This window comes from Anser brachyrhynchus (genome assembly GCF_964034855.1).
Source record: "Anser brachyrhynchus genome assembly, chromosome: 2".
NCBI lineage: Eukaryota > Metazoa > Chordata > Aves > Anseriformes > Anatidae > Anser > Anser brachyrhynchus.
Window position 1 is genome coordinate 79,696,565 of NC_137695.1, and position 23,378 is coordinate 79,719,942.

General features: G+C 39.5%; 2 protein-coding genes across 8 annotated transcripts in view; one reads left to right on the plus strand and one right to left on the minus strand.

Annotated features, from left to right (window-relative positions):
• The window catches only part of DROSHA (drosha ribonuclease III), a 68,907-nt gene extending 59,669 nt beyond the window's left edge, over positions 1-9,238 (minus strand). Inside the window, exons 1-5 of one of the 2 annotated variants that reach the window (XM_080582744.1) lie at positions 9,113-9,238; positions 6,419-7,276; positions 3,961-4,053; positions 2,942-3,173; positions 1,974-2,115 (exon numbers count right to left, since the gene is read on the minus strand). In XM_080582744.1, the coding sequence (XP_080438870.1) occupies positions 1,974-2,115; positions 2,942-3,173; positions 3,961-4,053; positions 6,419-7,269 (1,318 nt within the window). In that variant the 5' untranslated portion in view covers positions 7,270-7,276; positions 9,113-9,238. The remainder of the gene's footprint in view (positions 1-1,973; positions 2,116-2,941; positions 3,174-3,960; positions 4,054-6,418; positions 7,277-9,112) is intronic. The other variant, XM_080582743.1, reaches the window with a different exon arrangement.
• LOC308190932 (UPF0489 protein C5orf22 homolog) lies at positions 9,199-23,317 on the plus strand. Of its 6 annotated transcripts, none has more exons than XM_080582745.1 (9): positions 9,199-9,365; positions 11,375-11,520; positions 12,622-12,771; positions 14,241-14,691; positions 16,750-16,812; positions 18,925-19,046; positions 20,754-20,820; positions 21,366-21,505; positions 22,863-23,317. In XM_080582745.1, the coding sequence occupies exons 1-9, from the start codon at positions 9,273-9,275 to the stop codon at positions 22,987-22,989; spliced, it is 1,359 nt and encodes a 452-aa protein (XP_080438871.1). In that variant the 5' UTR covers positions 9,199-9,272; the 3' UTR covers positions 22,990-23,317. The 6 variants fall into 6 exon arrangements, with proteins under 6 accessions (XP_080438871.1, XP_080438876.1, XP_080438872.1 ...); XM_080582750.1 differs by having other exon boundaries at positions 9,239-9,365; positions 11,460-11,520; XM_080582746.1 differs by lacking the exon at positions 9,199-9,365 and adding an exon at positions 9,713-9,731.
• The last annotated feature ends 61 nt before the right edge of the window (positions 23,318-23,378 follow it).

Below are 23,378 nucleotides of genomic sequence, written 5' to 3' on the forward strand. Positions count from 1 at the left end.
CCAAGACATATAACATGATACAAGTAAGGTTTATTATTCTTGGAAGGTGAGATGTAACACTCCTTCCATTTTTTTCATTTTTATTTAAGAGAAAGTATATTACTATACTGCTAGTGCTTTGAAATACCCTGGGGAAAAAAATGTAAATGTATATTTATTAAATGTTTTCCCTTAGCTAAAAGAAAGAAAAATGAAGTGAAAGAACATAAGAACAAAAGTAATAAGCTTTTTTTTTAAGAAAGGGAAAAATCAAGATGTATTTTGATACAGTCCTTAATTCAGTACAAGATGCTTGTCCTTGGGACGTATGGCTTACATAGGTCGTATGTTCAGTTGCAAGTATATATGCATGTCTGAATGCACATGTATGCATATTCACAGAAAAATATGTAAACATATTTTTGGAAATTTTAAAAGTTTTCTGTAAATATTAATGAGCTGTGCAAATCTAATTTTAAATGCAAAAAGAGCGTGGGGCTTGTGAGAATAAACCAGAGTTCTGAAAGACCAGTATAAAATATTTGGATTTAATGTATTGAAGTAAGCCTTTCATAATCTAAAAATGGTCTTGGAGCACATTGCTATCTCACTAAAATACACATCTACTTCTAATGAAAGGCACAACGGAGGCCTTTGGCGAGGTACAAAAGAAAACAAACTATTAGACCCAACAGAAATATGGTTGTAGGAGAAACTGGTACAGGCACCATGTCAGCCAAATGTCAGTGCAAATGCAGAGCCTTTGGCTCCCCCAGTAACAGCGGAGAAGGGAACACAGCTAAAGTCGCTCTTGCCCCATCATATTTTATCCTAGAGCAGAGAAGGAACATGCTGTGGAGATCCAAGGAAGTGAAGCTTTAGACAGGTAGGCTGAATGTATAAGTTTTGTCCTTCCTTCATGTGCGTGAAAATACCTTCTGAATAACTGTGCAGCAGACTTTGCTAGCGATTCTTGAGTGAACTTAAACACGCAAATCTGATGTTCAGAAAGGTGTTTTCTTTACACAGCTTAATAAAATAGGATTTTTTTTCATTCCTTTCATCTTTATGTTATTTTAAGCTAGCAGCACATAACTGACCCTGTCGCTATATACACCTGTATTTCATCTTTAGAATTTCTGGTATTTGATTGTGAAAGTTAGTAGGCTCAGATCTGAGAATCTAAGCATCTCAACAGGAGAACATGAAACATCACTTACAAAGCAAGCCCAAGAGTATCTAAATTAATGTGATATGCCTAAGGATTTCTTGAACACTACTTTCATGGTGGAAAAGATACACTACGTAATACTGAGATGCTGGAAGTACAGTAAGAACAGTTAACAGTTGTAAGTAAACTAAATCAGAAAAAACAGCTTTCAATGAATTCTGAGTGGATAAATTGCTAGCAAAAACTATGCCCTGCTGTTTCAACCAATATTTCCCCAATAATTGATACAGCTAGCAGATATATTTCTCTGTGAAAAGATCCATATGTGAACCATGACAGTGCAGATCAACTCATTTGGCTGCTTGTTAGGGCACTGAATTCATTTTCCTTCTACATTGTATTTTAGTTCTGCAATTCTGCTTATTGTGATCTTATGCAGAAATATCAGTTTTTAAAACAGTATAGCATCACTACTCTTGTTTCCCTTTTTTTTTTTTAATAAATACGAAGAGCAGGAGCTCCTTACAGCCCCTTATGCACAATACTTTGGCCTATCTGATCGTGCTCAGGGTGCTTCCATGCCGTGGAAGAGACTTCAGCATTAGGCAGTGCTGGATTCTGTCTTCCCTTAAGCCTTCTAGGTAAAGCATCTAGCTCTACTTCAGTCAAAAGCACCAGTAAAACTCCGTGGAACTGCAATATAAAGGATGGATTTAAAAACATGTATTAGCCTACTGACATCATTAAACATGCACAAGTACTAAAAAGAAAAGGTTAACTAGAGTTTGCTCCATTTCAGAGCTTTGCCATCATCTCTGCATACCCAAATCCTCATCCAGTTTGGTCTTTGGTGGCTCCCATGGTGGTCTGGCTGCTTTGGCCTTTGCCTGTCGCTTTCCTAACTCCTCTTCAAACTTTTCATACAGATCTCGGAGCTTGCTTGTTCCTACCACAGTAGAGTCCCCCTGTTAATTAAAAGACAGGGAAAAAAGCAAAGGCAGTGTTGACATTACAGTGCAAAAGTGGAAAAGTGACATTAAAAAAAAGATGCCATGCCATAGCTCAAATGAAACATGGAAGTACTTAATAAGGCTTTAACATACGCTGTCATTGCTCCACTAGGTAAATGAGCAGAGAACTTCATCTGCTGGTGCATTATCAAACCTTTGGCCTAGAGAAGCAGAGCTATGGCTAAGCATATTTAATACAGCTCAGTACTGATTTCTAACAGCTCAGATTTAGAAAAAACAGGAGACCTTCTGTGCAAGTGTTCTGCTATTCAGAAGAATCGTATCACACCCTAGACACACAGAACTTAACCGATGTTGCCTCCTTTGAAACATTGATTTCACTCTGTGCCATTCTATAAGAGAAAGAAGAAACCTCCTCACTCAATTACTATTTACTTACTCCCCCAGCAACTGTTATTGTCAAATAAAAAGAACTGACTTCCTCCTTCTGAATGAAATTTCTCCAGGGTTATGGGATGATAGGGTAATTTAGGCAGTTTTGTTCAAATACAGGTGTTTATGGATAAAACCTTCTCTCCTGGAGACAAAAATATCCCTCTTTCATGTATCACTAATCTGAATGAAAACAGACTGAAGAAACATGAAAATAGAGAACACCAAAAAAGCCCTTATAGGGTTCAAGACTGAGATGGCTGGGAAGAGAAGGATTCAACACTGAATGACACAAAACATGATCCTGCTGAAGTCCTCTCATTAATCAGGTAATCAGACAACCAATAAAGGACTGTGTACAGTGATTTCAGAGGTCTCACAAACGTACCACTTGATCCATAGGGTCATTTGAATAATAGCTTTCAGAATGGGTACAGCGAACCCAGACTGGCTTAAGCAATTCATCATCTTCATCTTCATTCTTTTCAGATGCATTCTCCTCTGACTCTTTGTCTTTGATACTAGTGTAACTTTTTTCTTTACTGGCACTCTGGCTTTCAGACCACCTTTCTCTGTCCTCCTCCCATCGGGGTCTCTTCCTTTCTCTGCTTGGAGAGCAGCTTAGTGGAAAAACAAAAGCAATTAATTTGGTTTTTAACTTGCAACTGTAAGAAGTATTCTGTAGTTTAGATATACTATAAAAAAGTTAAATTGAAAGTGCTTTTGTATTTTAAACTTTATTCAATAATTAGAATGAAAAAACACACTAGTTTAGACCGAAATTCTTACTTGTATTCTAGACCAGTTTCTTAATTTTGTTCCAAAGTTTGAAGCCCATCAACTAAGTTACAGTATTAAGTTTTAATATATATCCCACAAGCTATTTGTATGAGAAAAAATTGATCTTATTGGAAGGATTGTACAGAAACCTGTTTGGCATACCAGATAAATACTGAAGGATTATACAGAAACCCATTGCTTGTGTTAGTCTAACTCTAGCAATTCTTTGAACAAAAGAAGCTCCAAATTTAGGATCTATTTATTTTTAAATTGTCTTTAAAGCCAATAATGTCACACTGAATTCAACTACCCAGGATTTAGAAGGAAAGGAGCGTCAAAACAAGACAAGTTCTTAAAAATATGATCTAAATATGGAATGAACTTTATGCTATCTTGGTACTTCTCAGACTGGGAGCAGATGTACAGGGGAGTCTTTGAAATGCAGTTGAGTCTCCAGAGATTAATCCTGCTTCTAACTCTACAAGGCCTTGAGAGAGCTGTGACATTTGCACATCTATAAAGATGGCTATAAGATTAATTTCTGAGTTTCAAACCAGGCATGTATGCACACACACAGGATGCACAGAGCCTCATAAATATGAGAGAGACCAAATGTGCCCTCCTTACCTTCCTGTTCTCTTGTAATCTTTTTTGTATGATCTGTCTGGTGATGGTGATCTTCTGCTGTCACGGTGCCTATGCCTCTCCCTCTCCCGCTCCCTTGAAGAGTTCAAAAACAGAAGTTAAATAAGAAATCTGGCATTTCTTACATTCCACACCTGGAAGAGACGCAGAATCAGGCTGAGATCACATTATTCAAAATGACATGACATTCAATGAAGCCATCTATCTCAATACTATACTTAATTCATACCGTATAGAGAACTATAAATTCACCACAGGACTTGTTGCCATTTGTGCTGTTCTTCTGTTACAAATAGTGAAGAGTAAGATTACTGCACCTTTAACCATTCTTAATGCCTCAAGGAACAGAACGAAAACCTTTTCCATGCACAGTAGCTTTGGAAGCACAGCATTAACTCAAATGTTTCAAGCAAGTACTCTTCTCCTGACAGTCACCTCAGGCACATGCGAAAAAAAGCTGATAGAAAATCTACCACACTGACACCATGAATCTTACCTACAAGACTCAACATGCAGATACACGTAAGGAACTTGACCACCCAAACATATTTCTGTGGCAAAACAGCCCCAGTTAACAGGAATTATTGTGTTACGTTAGGTAGCACAGATCACACATAGGCAGGTTATCAGACTAACAGCTGACAACTCGTTAGTCCACAATCATTTGTGTAACTGTCACATCTCCTAGTAAATCGAGTATGCTGATACACAAGTAAGCACAAATATATGCCCTGGGTGGTTTTGTGGGCGAGCAGGATGATGAACCAAGATTTAGGAGTGCATATTTAGGTTTCCATATACATACAGATGAAATAGCATGCAATTTTATAAAGCACAAAGTTCATATGAATTATCTACTGGTCTTCCCCACAAACCATTCATCATTCTCCACCTGTGCCTTGTTCAGGCATGGATTTCAGCCTTCAGAGAGCACGTTCTGTTGCCCTCTGATTTGCTTGAGAGATAGAGATGCTGTGCAAAAAAACACACCAAGGCAGGTGAGAAGATATTGAGATACACTGTCAACTAGACCTGGAAACTGTTGACCTCACCAGAAATCTTTGAGAAAGAAGCTGCTGGAAATATTTTCAAAACTTAAAACTGAACTTTTAAAAACAAATTGTGAAATTATGTGGCAAATATCTGAGTCACCTACAAAACACAGAGAATTCCACAGACTCATCGTACAGTAAAGGCTCGTGACTTAAAGCCAGCCACATTCAGTTTTAGAAAATCTTATTCTGGAAACCGAAGTGAGCTCAACCAAACCAAACTAAACTCGCTAAATGTGTTTTGTTTGTTTTTGAGTACAGCTATTCTGAAATTAAATCTCTGCATATCTAAATAAAAATAGTTTCATTTCCACAGGCATTAAGTGTAAATTTGTGTTTCACGTGAGACACATGGAAAAGCTCAGATCTTTAGAATTAGAAGCACGTGATCCAGGTGCCCTGATAAACTCAACTTTCACGTATCTCTGAAAACTCTGACTTAGATCGTTACACAAAAAGAGCGAGCAAGAGAGCAAATTTAAGACTAAACAATTGATGGTGTGCTCTATACCACCATGCAGCAAACTGTATTAGGTCAGTTCATAACTCACAAGGTGCTTATATCTATGAAGCTGGGGGACAGAAACTTCATGATAGATCCCAAAATGAGCAGCCCACACTCATCTACCTGAATCATAAGACATTAATGTAGCCTACAAAACTTGTTTGTTCCTTTGGACTTGTGCGTGATAGTTTTCACCTCGGTCCTCCCTGGACATCACTGGCTGGTTTGCTAGGATCTTCATCCTGAACTGAACCATACATGCCTACACTGGTCTCCCACAAGGAGGAGGATGGAGCAGGATGAAAAACAATGTGAAAAATGTTTTTTTAGTAAAAAAAAAAAACAAAAAAACACTCACTGTTGCTTTCCAGGGATTAGATGTGTGCATCTATCAGACTATAGACCCCTAGCCCGCTTGCTTCCTGCCTACAAATACAGGGCTTTCTCAAAGGGCAAATTCAGGTAACATCTGGGACCCTAAGTCTCACACCTAAATCTCTATTTTTTTCAAGTACTGGGACTTACTGTTTGTAAGGCTCAACTCTGAACATGGTCTTCTGCACAAAATTGTGCCCACTCTACTCTCCTGCCAGATATGTATAAAATCTTATGGTAGACTAGTGCACCACTCAGTTTTCAAACAAGCTTCTCTGCTATCAACCATTGCCACGGACAAGGAGAACAAGTCTGCCAGCCTGCAAAGGTGAGGCTGGAGCAGTATCTGAAAGATGGCAGAACAGCAGCTCTTTCCATCAGAGCTGAGCACTGGCTACCTCCCACATTAGGATGAAAAACAAGCCTGAGGAAAGAACATGAACTCAAACAAATACTGTAGAGCAACAAACAACCTCTCCCTCTGCAGGCAAAAGCTATTCCAAGTTACCTGCTACGCTCGTAACTCCTATGATGAGGTGATATCCTTCCTCTGTCATAATCTGTCCGGTGCCGACTGCTTTCCTGCCTCCTCCTGTCAGGGCTCCGGCCTCGATCCCGCCGATCCCCATGGTTATTGGACCGATGCCTGTCCCCATGGATGTGACTGTGCTCACGATGCCGGTGCTCATCGTAGTGCTTGTTCCTCTCCGGAGATCGTCGATCGCTTTGCGACTTCTCTCCCTGGTATTGACTTGTGTGCCGAAAATGGGTGGTGCCACCACTGCTGTTGGTAGTGCTGCTCTGAAAAGAGCCAGAGTTGTGCTGGTAGCTGTTGAAGTTGGGTGGTGGGAATGACTGCTGCGAATACCCTGCGGAGTACACAGGCTGGTAGCTGACCTGCTGTGGTATGACCGGTGGGGGGGGAGGATGTGGTACTGCTGGAGGGGGCATCATGTAAGGAAACGTGCTTTGCCCAGTAGGAGTTGCTGGCACGGGAGCATTGCTAGGGGTTGGCACTGGTGGAGGAGCAGGAGGGAAGCACGGAGGCACCGGGAAGCTCTGCCTCATCGGATGGCTTGGAAACGGTGGCCTCATAGGACACTGGCTGATGGGATTTTGCGTGGAAGGGGGCACTGGAGGAGGATACGGCACAAAGTCTGGCCTCGGAGGCATGTAACCAGTAGCTGGAGGGTTTGAATAGGAGGTTGGAGGCGCAGTTTGCTGGTCATATTGGTATTGTACAGAGGGCTGCTGCGGGTGAAGCTGCCGCAGGTTCTGAGGGCGGTAAGTCTGTGTTGAAGTTCTTGCTCCTGGTCCCCCCTGACCACGGGGACATCCTCGTCCAGAATGGAAAGACATGGCTCACCTTTAATAAGGCAAATAAAAGTCCAGTGTCACGCAAGTTTTGTGGGAGGCCCTTAGCACATTTGCAGGAACTATTCTTGAAATACTGAAATTGGTTTCTGAAATTTCCTTTAATAGAAGTGGATGATGACCACTGTCTTTCAGTGGGGATTGTACATTCCTCAAACTGTTAGTACAGATCCTTGTGGCCCTTTGATTACTCTAAACCTTTAATCCATGACAGTAGTCTACTAGTAGTAATCCAGAACCCAAACTGGATCACACTCTGGCTTAGGGTAATGTTAATTCTAACAAATGGTTGCTATGAATGGCCACAGATGCAAATATCTCTACTAACATGCACTAGATACTTTGATACAAAGCCTTCAGGTGCACTGCATCAAAGAAACCAGTCATTTTAACAACCGAGATCCCACAGTAAGGACTCCTTTCTAGCACAGCACATTGTTCTAAACCAGGCAGAATGACTTTCCTGATACCTGGTCACAAGCTACCTGGTCCAACAAATCATGTATGTTTTAAATGAGTTATGTAGCAACTTACATTGAAAACTTATGTCCCACATTTAGTACTGAACCAAGTTCAACAGAAGTTTCACCATATTTTAAGTTAGGCAGGTAAAATTTTGTGGGATGTGAATGTTACAGGTCACGGAAGACTTCTGAGGTAAACCATGCTGGTAGTCTAATTTCATTGAAATAAATGGTTCCCAAAACTCCTCAGCTTTGTGCATGACCTTGTTACTTTACCAGCAATTGCCAGTGCTTCGAGTAGGCTGAAGTCTTGTTCAGAACTATACGTGTATTTAATGCATTGTACACCAGGCAGCTTCTGGTGAATAAGTGGGAGCATGGAAGAGAAATAAGGGGAGAAGGACACACCTCAAGGAGGAGGAACCAAGAGGACACGAAGCACCTCTTGGTACGCACAAGTGGTGTGGTGTTCATTCCTCCCCCCCCCCCCCCCCTTCAGAGCACCCTGCACAAAGGCCAGAGTAAGTCAGAGCCCTGCATTTACAGGAGGCAACCTTCGAAAGGCTCTCATAAAGAAACATGATAAAGAACTCTGTATTTTCATTATTCTGCCTTGCTATTGCAAAGCAACACATTTTTTTCTTTTGCCATTGTTAATTCTAGTCCATTAGGAACTTAAATAGTTTTGCTTACGTTCTCGGGTCATGATCTTACATAGCCCAGCCCTGTGCCAGTGTACTATTTTATGCTTTACTGGCATTTACATACATCTTTTATTTAAACAGGCTGAACTAAACTTTCGTAACCTTAAATTAAAGCAGAAGCCGCTGCAGCAGGGTGCCTTAGCTTGCAGCATGTTTCTTTTTAACAAGTCAGGGCACTCAAACAAAAGGTCTTGCTCTCAGACATGGCTATAAGACCTCACCATAAGAGAGCCACACTGGTCCTACTGCCATAGCTTAGTGGCTTCAGAATGATAAAACCCTAGGTGAAAAGACTAGAGAAAACTGTGTGAAAAGATTTTAATCACTCATGTTATTTTAAAGCTCCCTCTGCTGCAATTTTCGGCGGTGCTGTTTTCATTGAAATGGAGGTAAACTGAAAGACACTGAGGACAATCCACCCGCGTCCCATCACTCGGGAGAACAAGTTTACCCTGCTGGTGACAGCCGTCCCTTCATTAAAACCCCTTCCCCCCGCAGCCACCACCACATCCACCCCCTCCCCAGGCTCCGTGAAGGAAGCCCCCAGCCCGGTCCCCAAGTCCCACAAGGGAGCCCGGCCGCGCTCCTCCCCCGCTCCCCTCCCGGAGCCCGCCCCGGGACGCCCTCGCCCCCCGGCAGCGAGCCGAGCCCCGAGCCCACCTGCCGCCCCTCCGCCGAGCACAGCCCGGCCCGGCCCGCAGCAACCCGGCTCCGGAAGAGGAAAGCGCTGGGCGGGCGGTGCGGCGGGGAGGGAAGGAGGCAGGCGGGAGGGAAGGAGCCGTGGAGCACCGCCCTCAGGGGCCGGCCTCGCCTCGCCGCCATGAGCGGGGCTGAGGCGGCTGGTGGCCCGGCCGGGCGGCGGCTGCGGGCGTACACGGCGCTGCCGGTGCGGGTGGTGGAGGAGCACCAGGACGTGAGTGGGGCTGGGGGACATGGGGGAGCCCCTCCGGGGCTGGGGGGCTGCGGGGGAGCCAGGGGAAGGGGATCCCCGGCAGGACGGCGCAGCCAGCTCCAGGCGCCCCCTTATCAGCGCCGTCTCCTCGCCACCCCTAAATGAAGTTCGGCACCCAGGTGGCCTCAATTTCCCTCCCCACGCAGCCATTTCGGCATCTCTGTAAACAACTCAATCTGTTTCTTGTTTCTAATTTCTATATTTAAAGGGAGAGAGCACCCTCATTAGGTGTTAGTGCAGTGCTTAGGAAACTGAACCCAGTGCGGTCTGTGGCAGGCTGACAGCAAAGTGACAAATACAGGGACATCCAGCAGGCAGTGAGAAATGGTCGGCTTGGAGCCCTGGTTTTTTTTATTATTATTATTTATTAATATTATTTTTATTTAAGTAGTTAAAGGAGTGAAGGAGCTGTTTGCAAACTGATAAACTTGTAGGGTTTGCTTATAATGGCATAAGCTACCATAACTTTAAACTTCTGTTTTGAGTTAGCTTAGCAAGGCCTGTTCATGCTAAATACATACACTGTGTTCTCCCTATATACATGTATGTGCATGGTCTGTCATGTAAAGTGTACGTGACCTTTCGTCACAAAGCATCCAAAGCTATATATAGTCCGTTTCTGATGCCGTGCAGCAGGAAGGGGTCACCAGATGCATCGCCCTATGATTAATAGTCACAGCTGGTGCGAAGGCGGTTTTGTTCTCAGTCCAAAGCAGGAGAAAGTTAGAGGTTTTAGGCTCTTCTCTCTTCCCTCATCCCCTCCTAATCGTACAGTTTGTGCTAACACCAAGATGAAACTAATTTAAATTGCAAAAATTGTAGGTTGTAAAGGTAGGCCAGATTATTGCTTTTTCCAAAAGATGTTACAGTCATGGATCAGGGTACCCTTGTTATTTTTGACCTTGTTTTATGTACTGCATAAGTAGTGGGTACACTGAGTAATTTATATCTAGACAGGTGAAATAAAGTCCAAATTTCTGCTGTCAGTCAAATTGTCTACTTAAACCCGTGCAGTGTTCAGGATTTGTGATCTTAAATCAGTTGTATTCCTAAAAGGTAGCTCTGCTTCTGCTTTAGCACAGAGTAATTTTGTTGCCCAGTGCCTTTATAGTCTTCACCTTCACTGTGTAGTAGGGCTGTGATTTACAGCCTTTACTGGATTTGTTCTGGCAGCTGGGGCAATGTAACTGCTACTGGGAGAAGCTTTGCCTACTGCAATCCAGTGAGAAGCATTGTGGATCAGCAGTGTTCTCATTTCACCACCTGACATTGTTGCACGGCAGTTATTTGTTATGCTGTGAATTGATGAGTTGAGGTGCTTCCTCGGCACATACCTTTGAGTGAAGACCTCCAGTAGGGGTTGAGGCTAGGTACCTGGGAAAGGTAGCATATTGCAGCCATTAAGTTACATAGGTATTAGGAATCAAGCTCTTTCTTCATAAGTGTGTAGACCTAACTGTCAGTTAAAGTGTAAACAATGGCAGCGTTAGATTTCACTCTGTATGAGTTATCTTCTAAAATCTGAGTAATGAAATGTTTTTATCTCCACAGCACCCATGCACAGTGAGGAAGTTTTATGGTATGGAAAAGGCAGTGCAGGTGCCGTGTCCTGCAGAAAGGAGAAGATAAGTTAGAAATGGAATACAAGAAAAACCTGGTCATTCAGTTGAATGATTAGTGAGAAGAGCCACTGCAAAGAAGAATTTCCATGAATAAGGAGAGGATAGAGCTGTGATTTCCTGGTAGCTTCTCATATATAGAGCTCTCAGGCTCAGTATTTGCAGCTCATGAGCAGCCTTGTTGCTGGAATTGTTTCCCCTTTGTATTGTTTTCTGTCTTCTCCTCCTTCTTCCAATACATAACCCAAATTCTAAGGGAGTAAGAGTGAGGCAAGTGTTTTTGCTGATAAAGCTGTTGTGTTTATCATCTCAGGGGTTACAGTGGAATTATTTTTGTTCATGTTGTTTTAGGTGCTGCCTTTCATCTATCGTGCCATTGGTTCAAAGCATCTTCCTGCCAGTAACATCAGCTTTGTTCATCTTGATTCCCATCCAGACCTCCTTATCCCTGTGAATATGCCTGCAGACACTGTATTTGACAAAGAAGCGCTTTTTAGGTAAGTCCTACATACTGCATCAGAATACTTCAACTCAGCTTCTTGCTGTGTTTGTTTGTGAATATTAATACAACTGTGTGTGAAGTATGAGCAAAAGATGTGTAAATCATTCTCAAGCTGTGTTTTTTGTCTTTTCACGTTTATTCAAAACTTCATGATTTTGCATGGAAGAAGTTATGTTTGTTTTATCAATGTGGTCAAACATTTATTTTGCATGTCCAGAAGGTGTAAGACTTATGAATTGACTTTGTTTAGTAACATATCATGTTATTAAACCAGATGGCTCCCCTGGCTAACAGGACAGCATTCTGAGTGGACGCTTTTTACCTGGAGAGCTGTGGTATTAGAACAGCTTTTCTCTCTTCATACTGAAAAATTGACTAAGACTGAAATAACATCTGCACTGACAAGATACAAATGTGAAGTTGAACAAGATAATTAAGACCAGTGTTTTTCCCCAATTTCTTGTGTAGGCAACAAGCTGCACAATGGTCTGTGTTCTTGTCTTTTTCTTCCTGTTTTAAAATAAATATTGATTGTTCCAGTATTATGGTGATACACAACAGTGACAAGAGGATATAAATGGTATATTAGCAATTGTATCACTCTGCTCATAGTCTGTATTTTTTTGTTGTTGTTGTTGGATAAATAAGAAGCCTTGAGGGCTGCATCATACACCCAAACATTCTGTAGGTTCTGATTGACTCACTTTCACTACTGAGGTTATATTTGAAGTCTACTTAGAGCAATTTACAGTAAAATGCTCCCTTGAGCTCTGTTGTTTAGAATAGCATTGATGATGCACCTTTCACTTTCTGTCAGATATATCAATAGAGAGAAGGACAAGTCCACATAGTTTATAATCAAAGTACCATGCTAAAAGTGAAGCTGACTGTGCTTCATAATAATTTTTTTAGTTCTACTACAGACATTTTTGATTCTTCTTATAAATCAATATTTGTTGTTTTTCTTTTCTTGTTTTAATTTCTGATGATTTGCATGGGGGCTTTCAAGATGTGGAATGTATTTATGCTGTTCTTGACCATGTTTTCGTTGCAAGAAAAGTAAGTGTTATCCTTGGTCTTTTCTTCTTCATTACAGTGAATTAAGTATTGAGAACTGGATTATGCCTGCTGTTTATGCTGGCCATATTTCTCAAGTTCTGTGGCTTCACCCACCATGGGCTCAGCAGATCTCAGAGGGAAAACACAATTTTTTAGTTGGGAAAGACATATCAACAACTACAATCAGGTAAGTTGTCTGCTATCGTATGTTGGTAATATAAAAGACACGTAGTTTTAATTGACATTTTTTATATTTCTTGGATAAAGGTAGTGATACATCTGGTTTTTGCAATGAAAAATACAATCTGTATTTGTGAGGTCTTTAGGACCTAATGTGACTATATGTTTTAATGGATACAGTTTAAGTTGTGCCTTAAAGTCTCTCTTTTTTTAATATGTAATTCAAGCTATTCCCCTTGTCCATCACATGCTCCAACCCACTGATTTCCATAGCAGTCCTTTGTTAGATCCTCTTCTGTTTCTTGACATCTCTCATGTCCTGGGGGCCCAAACCTTGGCAGAGTATGTACAATGTGACCTCACCGGTGCTGAACATAGGGAGAAGTCTCTTCTCTTGGCATTTTGGGTAGTACAGAGAAATTTTTTGATGAGTCGTATTCACTGTAGGGGTGTACAGCTTGGTCGTGCTTAATTTGCTTTCTACTGTGACTGCCCAGTCCTCTTCTGTAGCACCTTGCTGGTCTGTGCCAACCTGCTACTGCTACATGGGGTTTTTCCGTCCCAGATGTGGAACCTTTCATTTATCTTGAAATTAATGAGATTTTTGTAGGTTGTTCCTCTAGGCTGTCTACATCCCTCAGGAGGCCAACAATGGGGAACTAAACTTCTGCTGTTCATAAAATTATCTGTCTGTGGTTGATGGATGGTGGTACCCTGTAATTGGTCACAGTCTTAATACAAGTAAACAGAAGTTGGCTTCTTTCAAGGTTTTTTCAATCTGAATTTATGTTACTTAAGGCTTAATGTGCTGAAATATGGCTTGAAAATAATATTCTATACACTTCCAATCTAGGTGGAGTTTTTATTATTTTGGTTATTTGTTGTTGTTTTTAAATAAAGTGGATTCCATGGGTATGTAGCTATTAATCCTTGTTACCTGCTCTCCTTACACTTAGAGTAAGGAATCATATGTCAGAGGTAGAGAAAAGTTAAATACTATTAATGCATAATATTTTACTTCTAATAAAGTAAATTATATCCATGGGTTTCACAGCAGTTCTCAAACATAAATAGTTTTCCTAAAGAAAAAAGACAATCTAAGGCAAAACAGCCAGTGCTTTGCAGCCTTATATGCCGAAACATTGACAATATCTTGTTAAATTCTTGATGTAAGATATAATTCAATGTCAAACTAATCTTAGTAGCACATGATATAGAATCTTTCTCTACCTATTAGAAACCTTGTGGGGCTATCATAAAAATTCCAGAATTTTAATGTATCAATTCAGCACTGAAGAGGTAGATAGAATTCCCATTTAAACACTTGCAGATTAAAATAAGTAATTTTGTATACAGTTTTATTGGCTTTGTTACCCATCAAACATCTATTCATTTTTCTCCAGATGCCTTAATTGCATGTTTTTTTTGCTAAGTTCTTTGCAAAGTTCTGTATTAACTTTGAGTTGTCAATTGTAGGGTTACAGGTACAGATGATTACTTTTTAAGTGATGGTCTTTATGTCCCTGCTGATCAGCTAGAAAACCAGAAGCCTTTAAATTTACATGTCATTCTCATTAATCCTACGGAAACATCAAACAACCAGGAAGAAAATGGCGAAGTAATATCTGCTAAGAGACTGAAGCTAAATACAGATGATACAGCAAACGCTGTTGCTGCCTCTTCATCAGTGACTCCTGGTGACCTTGATCACAGCTCCTCAAGTGTGAAGGACAAGGAAGTACAAAATGCAAGTGCCCTGAACAGGGCAGAATGCTCCACTTCAAGCTCTCTCAGCAATGGTGAATGCCCAATAAGGGAGGTTGCTAAAAATATCTGCCAAGTTCTTCAGAAAGGGGATGCATTTGTTTTAGACATTGACTTAGATTTTTTTTCAGTTAAGAATCCGTTCAAAGAAATGTACACACAGGTAAGCACGACAATAGAGAGTCCTCTTACCATTCATAAAAGAGTACTAATCCTTCTAGTGCTTAGTGTCTATGGAGAAACTGTCATTTAATTTAAATTAGCAGATCAGCTGATCATGATTATTGAATCACACTAATATTTGAAAAGAGACGGTTTAAGGGAGTGTATATTCCAAAGAAGTACAACAACCTAATAGAGCTAGGTCCTTACATTTGAAGTAGGTGTAGAGTAAGTATTCAGGCTTAGAGTTATATGGCATGCTTCTGCTTTGTTGTGTGGGCCATAAAAGCTGCTTGGATTTCCAAAGTTCATGTCCAAAGTACCCAAAGCAGGATTAATCAGGGAGCGATGACAGACCATATTTCTCGCCCCTCCTGGTAGTATGCTATTGTAAAGCCACAACGGTACCCAGAGACTGCCTTTCCAAAAGATATGGTGTTTTGATTATTCAGAGTGGTAACTCCTCTTGATGAGAGGCTGTGATTAATTTCCTTTGTCTGGACTGCTGAGTGTAATGATGAGCAAGCAGCTGTTGTTTCTGATGTTGTGGCTCTGAGCTTAAGACTCTGCACCATATTCAATGTATAGCTTGTGGGCACAGAACTTATCTCACTTGTATAGTGTCGTAAATATGTAGACCCTCAGCTGTGCCGAGCAGTTAGGAGCTTTTCTTTATGTGAACAGGATTTTTAGGAACTAACTCATCTGCCCTGAAAATTGGGTGCAGCATTTAGGCTTACAAATTTACTGCAATATCATGATTGTTTCTAGTGATTAAGTCTCTTCTTAACACTACTTTAAGTTCAGTCTGTGCTGGAGAACATCTGGCATTTTTGAGTTTCAGCTAGAGTACTGCTTACTTGTTCAGTGTGTAGAAGTGAATACGGTGTCCCTGACCTCTGTTAGTTTCTGACATTCAGTATTTACAATCACAGTACCTTCAGAAAATAAGCAATCCCAATCATTCTGAATCACAGAAGTGTAAGACAAAGTGGAAGCACCACAGGGGTCTTGTCATGTAAGAATAAAATTCAATACCCTCTTAGGGCTTACAGTACATTCTTCATAAAGCCATAGAGGAGTCTTACTGGGTTTTGTTTGGGCGGGGGGGGGGGGGGGTGGAGCAGGTTCTTGTGCTGAGATAAGTTCTCAGCTCTAGGAATCACTTTCGGAAGTGGAGTTGCACAGAGCCCCCAGTATTACCTTTTTTGATAAGAATTTCATTTGTGGTTAATATTTCTTAACTATGTTCCCTCTTCTGTAAAATACAATAATTCTATCAGAAAATGTTGCTCAAGTTAACTATTGGAATATGAGAATCCAAGAAAAAGCTAAAAAGCAAATGTGTCTCACCAATTCAGAAGAGTATTCTTCTTCCACCAAAAAACAAATGAAAAAAAAACTAAAATCCAAAACACTGCACTAAAGATGCTTTATATTTTTGTAAAATTTATGGTCTCTTAGTCTACCCTTTCTTTCTCCCTCTACTCCTGAAAAATTCCTGTGTTTGCCTTTTCAATGCCGTTGAGTAAATAATGAGATCTGTTTATTGTTTAAAGAAATTTGAATATTATCAAGGAGTAGGGCTGACAAGCCCCTGTAACAGATTATTCATGAACTACTTGTTCAATCAGCCTAAAGCCTTTACCTGTCTGTTTTTCCTTTAAAATCATACTCTCCTATTCTTATCTGCCTAAATCTGCTCTCTTAGTCTTATTCATCAACTTATTGGGACCTCAGTTCAGCAAAATAGATGTTTAGCTTCAGAGACTGTTTAATTAACAGAGTTTGTAAATATGTAATTTATACAGCTCTGTTACTGAAGTCAGGTTTAAACTTTAGCTGTTTCAAAAATGCTTGGCTGAGGCTGTGAAGTAGTGCCCTCTCAAGCCTCACAGCATCTTCCTCATCTGCATTTACAGAGATTTGTCTGCAGTACTGGAGTAGAAAAGTTACGTTCAAGTGTAGGTGGGATTTTTATTTTTAAAGACTGAGGGCTTTGAAGTTTTTGGTTGTCATTTGAAGAGACTAATTTTTTCCCCCCCTTTTTTTTTTGAAGACAGAGTATAAGCTCTTACAAGAGTTGTACAACTTCAAGAAGCCTCATAAAGATGCAACAGAGGTAAGCCATTTCCTTGTGGGGTACGTTATGTGGGAATGATTCTTTTGATTTATGCAGTAAAAATGAATTATGAGAAGGAAAGAACCTATAAAAGGTGCTTAATGAAGTGGTTTCCAATTAAGCTATGCAGCATGCTGAATACTAATCAGAAGTGTCTTAGGAATTCTTTATGTTAAATATGTAACCATGTAAATATTTAGCATGAGAGTAAACATTAAGTTCTGTAAACAAATGGTAATTGACAAGATAGAAATGAAAATATACTAAGTCATCTGCGGTCTCTCTTAAGGTTCAAATTTTTTTTCTCCCTCTAGGGTCTCTTTTTCCGTGCTCTAGTTGTTCTTCCTTGATAGTGAGGGTTGTGCTAAATGCCTAATTGGTATTTTATGTATTTATTTAGATGTGGAAGGGCAAGTATTGTACCACTGCAGTGTACTCCTCATTGAATGTGTTGGGTGTTTCTGAATCATGGAAATATACACCTGCTGCAGCTGCCAAATGTTTATTTAGCCCTGAGCCCAAACCATGTAACGAGTCATATTAATGGTCATTATACCATATAATTCTAAACAAGAGCTTAGCTTTGGTTTTATAATCATTTGAAGACTTACAGAAAGAGTCAATACATATAATAATCCGAGATTAATAAATCTTAATTTGTATGTATAAAGAAATGAAGTGGATGATTGTCAGATTGGTTTTCATATTTCTTAGTCAATCTGCAAGACTGTGGTAAAAACAGGTACCTATTTAAAAGGTATGAAAATGTGGAAGGGGAAAAGGATTGTGATTAAGTTCACAATGTGATTTCAGGGCATAACTCATTTACATAAGACAACAAATTTATTGGAGGCAATTGAAGTGGTTAGCAGAAAGTGAGTAATAGGTAGGTACAGAACTTAATGTAAGACCAGATCTATGGATGTTTGTAGTGAGACAATTAACTTAAAAGGTCCAAATGCAGAAAACTAGTGCAATTGGAATTTTTCCAAGACTCAGAAAATATTCTAGATGTCTAGTCTCTGAAAATCTGTTAGTAATTCCAAAGTACATTTAGATGTGTATTTCTATCATAGTGCAAGGTAAGTTGTTTTTTTTTTTTAACGTATAGATAGAGATTGGATATATCTTTAAGGTTAGTTACTAGTGCTGCACAGAAAGATGTCTTACTCATCCCTCAGAAACATAAAGGTGTACTTCATGAATGGCTGGTACCCTCAGCTATTCTTAATTTAGCCTGAAGCTGACAACACTGACCAAAAGAAGCAGCATCTGTTATATGGCAGTCATTAGCATCCTAAGAGGAACAACTATGTTCTTAATTCTTAGCCATTTTATACCAATATGCTTTTTAATTTTCCTTCACGCAGCACTGCACTGAGTCTCCTTTATAATAAATGTGCTAAACATTGCTTTTCATTTGATATGCTATATAGGGCCTCTCTCTGCGAATATTTATATGCACAATTTGTATGCATGTGCATTTGTAGCCTTGCTTACTCCAAGAAGATTGCTTCTTCATGTATTCTGAACACTTTAAGAAAGTGCATAAACTTTTCCAGGATTAGAGCCATAGCAAGCATTTTAAATTAATTACAAATCCTTTCAGGCATGCACGCAGAGCTGAAAAACCTTTAGATAACACATCTTGTATTTTTTTTCCTGAAAACTTTTTCCATTCAATTGAGTAATATTCATAATTCTTATAAAATTAAAAAAAAAAAACTCGTTACAACAATGTAAAGCTTGCACTCATCTGAGTTCCTGTGTATTAATATTAAATTAATCAAATACTGCAACATTTCAATGCTATATAAACAAATCCAACAATACTGTTTATTTGCTCTAATCTTTGTTCTTTGTGTATTCTACCAGAATATAGATGCAGCTTTTTACATGCTATAGGAAAGACAGAGCAAAGAGGTGTGTTTTTCTGAAGATACCAGTTTCTGCAGGAAATCATTCTGATCATCTTGTAAAGATGTTCTGTAGCAATGAAGTAATTGTTTCTGTTTCCCCACATACACTAGATCAATTAAGCCATGATTTAGCTAGGAAAATCATTCTTGTCTCTTTTTTTCCTAACATGTTTTTATATGTGCATATTTAAAGGAAGGCTTGCTGGATTGTGTTGAAAACCGTGTTCATCAGCTAGAAGATCTGGAAGCAGCATTTGCAGATTTGTGTGACAACGATGATGAAGAAACCCTACAGAAGTGGGCTTCATATCCTGGGTAGGAGATCTCTAAATGGCTTAAAACCCTCCTGCCGTTGGTTAATTCCCATAGCCTTTGGAGAAGAATCTTCATGAACTGGTGACACAGTTAACAGTAAAGTGTTCTTCCTTATTCCCATCATATTGGAACTCTTCCTGGTCAGCTTACTAAGCTTAAGTAAGTTGAGATAACACAATTTCAGATAAGTAAGCCTGTTGTTGCTTCCTTTAGATCAACCTCTTTCCTGCTAAAACTACTAGAATAATCTCTTCTGAAAGACCTTTACCTTTTCCATACTAGTATGGGTAGGTTTTGATTCTTCTTGGAACTCATTACGTTAGCACCTTCCTTTCCCTTATCTAAGATTCAGATGTCTATTGAAAAAAAAAAAAAGAATCAATTTACCAGTGTCAGTAAGGTTTCTCTCCTGCAACTGCTCTTTTCTTGGGAGCCTTTCTGGAGCACAGTAGACAAGGCTGTTGTTCCTGACCTACTGCAGAAGCAGTGCTGCAGGAGACCTCCTGATTTACCCTGGTGGATAGTCTTTAAAAGTGCCGGAAGTGCAGACGGTCATAGCTCTGGAAGTCTTCTATTAGAATAACTCTGAGGAGAAAAACCAGTATATACTATAAGGCTAGTAAGCAGAGTCAAAAGGATGTGATTTCAAATCAGTTCCCTGAAAAATATGTGATAGTTATCTGTATATTTCAGTTTTAAACAGAAGAATACTTAGCTTGTGGACCTGTATATTCACATACTGTTTTGTCTAAACTTTTCCTTAAGGCCAGAAATGATAACTGTATCATTTAGTCTGTGTAAGACGTGTCTTAGATTTGCACCTAAGAACTTAAGCCTTCAGTCTGTTTTCCTTAATTTCTATAGTGCAGTTGTTTAGGAACTGATTAGCGCAGCACTTTGCTAACAGAAAAGGCAGGAATCTGGATGGGATCTGTGCAAGGCTGCCATTTTTTTCTTTGCTTTTAGAAGAGCAAGTCAGACAAAGCAAAACTTAAGTCTGTCTTCAGTGCCACATAGTAAACTTTTTACAAGATCAGCTTTATACAGCTTCATGCAAATTTTGTTGTCTCTGGAGGGAGGGAGGTTTGGCAACTTAAAAATTTAGTGATCTGTGTGAGGCAGAACTCTCATAAAAAGCAACAAACTTATTGGGGTTATACAGAAGGGCTGCTTTGGTGCTACGGAAGTCTCTGCTTTCTGTGGAAAAATGGAAATGAGTGAAAGGCTGGGTACATGAGTGAGAATGTCCACAAAACGTCAGCAGCATCTGCTATGCTTTTAAATAAATGTTTTAATCAGAAAAGAAACTGAGCAAAAGTCCAAGTTTTCCCTTAATAGGAAGATTACTCGTTTTTGCTGTCAAATACAGCAGTTACTGCCAGACTTGTGTAACAATCACTGCAAGAATTTCTTACCAAGTTAATACAACTTTTGAGTTACAACAGCTTTTCTCCAGGGCCACCCTAAAAGAAAGGGGAAGAGGCCTTGTGAAGAGTAGGTATGAATACAGGGTTTTCCTGAGACCTGGGGAAACAGCAAAGTAGTACTGATAGTCTCCATTTTTCCTAGGTGCAAGATGACACTGAGGGGCAACGTAACTCCTACTTTTTTTCTTTTTTTCTTTTTTTTTTAAACTTAGGTTAAATGTATCAGTTTTTAAGTGTTTACATAACAAGTTCTGGTTGTATTTTTTTTTTTTTATTCCAGAATGAAGCCCCTTGTTCAACTAGTTCACAGTTTGAAAAGCAGGATGGAGAGCCCAGACTATGAAATGGTAGGTCGCTGTATAAAGGAGCAGAAAGTCGATAATTTCAAAAACATAGTTTCAATATGGAGGGGAAAAGTCATGTTTAATTTTAGACTTGCCTCCTTGATTCAGGACTTCTTGGGATTTTAATAGTTTTCTTTTTTTTTTAATGTTACTGCTTAGAGCAGCTTTTTTGAAAAGCTTTTGAATTTTTATTCTGCTTGTCTATACTTATGCAACATTAATATGATCTTTAGGACACTCATGTCTCAAGCTGCCTCTTTTGAAGCAAGTTTTCGCTTCACCAGGGTCTGTTGATATAATTTGTAGAACTTAAGGTACCTGTTTGAAGATGGCAGGCCTGATCTTTTACAAGGACTGCAGCATGCTCTGAATTCATAGGAGAGGTACATTGCACTGGACTACTGTCTGAAGGTGTGTAAGTTACTTCTTGGGCTAGGGATAGCAATTTAGGGAGTTCTTACACAGACAAGCCATATCAATACTTTGTCTGTATAACAAGTGAAGATCTGTTAATTGTCTGTTAATAAATCTGTTTAATTTACATGCAGGTCCATCAGGCTGGTCTGACCTGTGATTATATGGAGCTTCCCCACCATGTTAGCACGGAAGAGGAGATTGAAGGCCTCATACAATCCACTAAAGTTCTACTGAAAAATATGCCTAAGCCCACACTTGTGACAATTGCTCGGTAAGACTGTGTAGATTCTTTAAAACATTCAGACTGCTTACAAAGCTAAATGATTCTATGAATATAACATTGGTTAATATATCTTTAAAAAAATCCATCTTCAATTGCAAAACTTCGTATAGTGAAAATTGACATTTGAAAGCATTAATCATAAGGCAGTGACAATATACTGCTTAAGGGAAGTTTCTGCGCTGATGGCCAGTTTTACCAGGCTTTAGAGTGGCCAGCACAGATTTCAACAGCAGTGAAAACACGATGACTTAATGAGCTTCAGTGCAGGCTATATAAAGCCTATGATGAGGCCTTGCATGTGTTGCAGTGGATGGCTGTCATTGAGGTTCATATTACCTTTGCTACTTCTGGTAAGCAATTTAGCGTAAAGCTAGCTTGGACAAGCTTGCATGGTCTGAAATTATGCCTTCTCTTCTCTTGTGCTAGGATTCATTACACTATTGGTAAGATCTCTGTTTTCAGTGAAATTTCTCATGAAAAAAATTCTGATGAAAGTGGGAGAGGTTTTCATCTAATAGTCTGAAGGGTATTTATATTCTAGGAAGCTCTAATGAAGCTTTGCATAGGGTAAAAATTACGCTTCCAGGACTGTAAGGGAATTATTTGGGAGAACAGAATGGAGTTAGGGCCAACGTACTATCCTATCCTGGGAAAACTTAATTTGAAGACCACAGTGTAACTCTTGACAAATTATTGCAATTTACTCACTTTAAGAATAGCATGTGTGCCCTAAAAGTACAGGCAGCAACACCAGGATCTGACATGAAATAGTTTGTGTCAACAACAAATAGCACAGCAAATACCTACAATAAAAGAAAGCTGTATTTTCTGTGCCAGCCACAGAGTTGTTAGGCACTGTTGCAGAGGAAATACAGAATCATTTATGTAGGTCTTGACAGATCTAAAATCCTAGAAGTGTAGCTCTGGGTTTTCTACCAGCATCTGTTTGTGGTAAATAATGTTATCCCAGGAATTACACAGATATTTTTTTTCAAATTTTCCTACCCATTTTAACTAGTAGCAATTGAATCTTTCAATCTACCTTTCCACCAGTACTTTAATTGGATCATTTGCTTGAATTCTGACTGGCAACATGTTGTGTTAGAGTTGAAAGACTTAATAGTCACGTTTCTGATCTGCTGTGGGCTTTGTGTTCAACTTCAGGCAAATTTCAGTTTTTGAAAGCAGAGAGGAAAAGCACAGTAGTATGCTTTGAAGAGATACTGGGAGGCAGAACTTATCACACTTTGAAATTAGCTTCAACACCCTGGATACAAATCATTACAAGAATACAAATTAATGATATCTATACTCCCTCATTGTTTTTTTCAAATCTTTGTTACAGATCAAGTTTGGATGACTATTGCCCTTCTGAGCAGGTTGACATCATTCAAGAGAAGGTTCTCAGTTTACTAGGTTTGGTGTATGGCACTCTGGATGTGCACTTGGATTACTCAAGCAACTCTTTGTGACGTTTCTTCATATATTGCTCTCTAATGCAGTAGATTAATTTAAATCGCATATTTGCTGTGGTTGCAGGCGAAAAAACACTCTTATTTCAGCAGATGGCACTAGAACCCAAGCTGACCAAGAGCTAATTTTAAGTTGCACTGCTTTCTGTCAGCTGCATCTGAACTGTTACCTGTCTCTGATTGTTATTTTTGCTATCTTGCTTATTTTAAAAATTGGTGCAAGAGAAACTGTTTGTCCACAGAATGTATTTTTTCACCTGATTTCTTGAAGTGTGTGTAAAAAAAAAAAAAAATCTAAAAATAAATGTATTTCTTTTATAAACTTAAATTTTTTGGAGTTTAGTGAGTAACAGATGTGTTCCTGAGTTGCATTCTACTCTTTTAAAAAT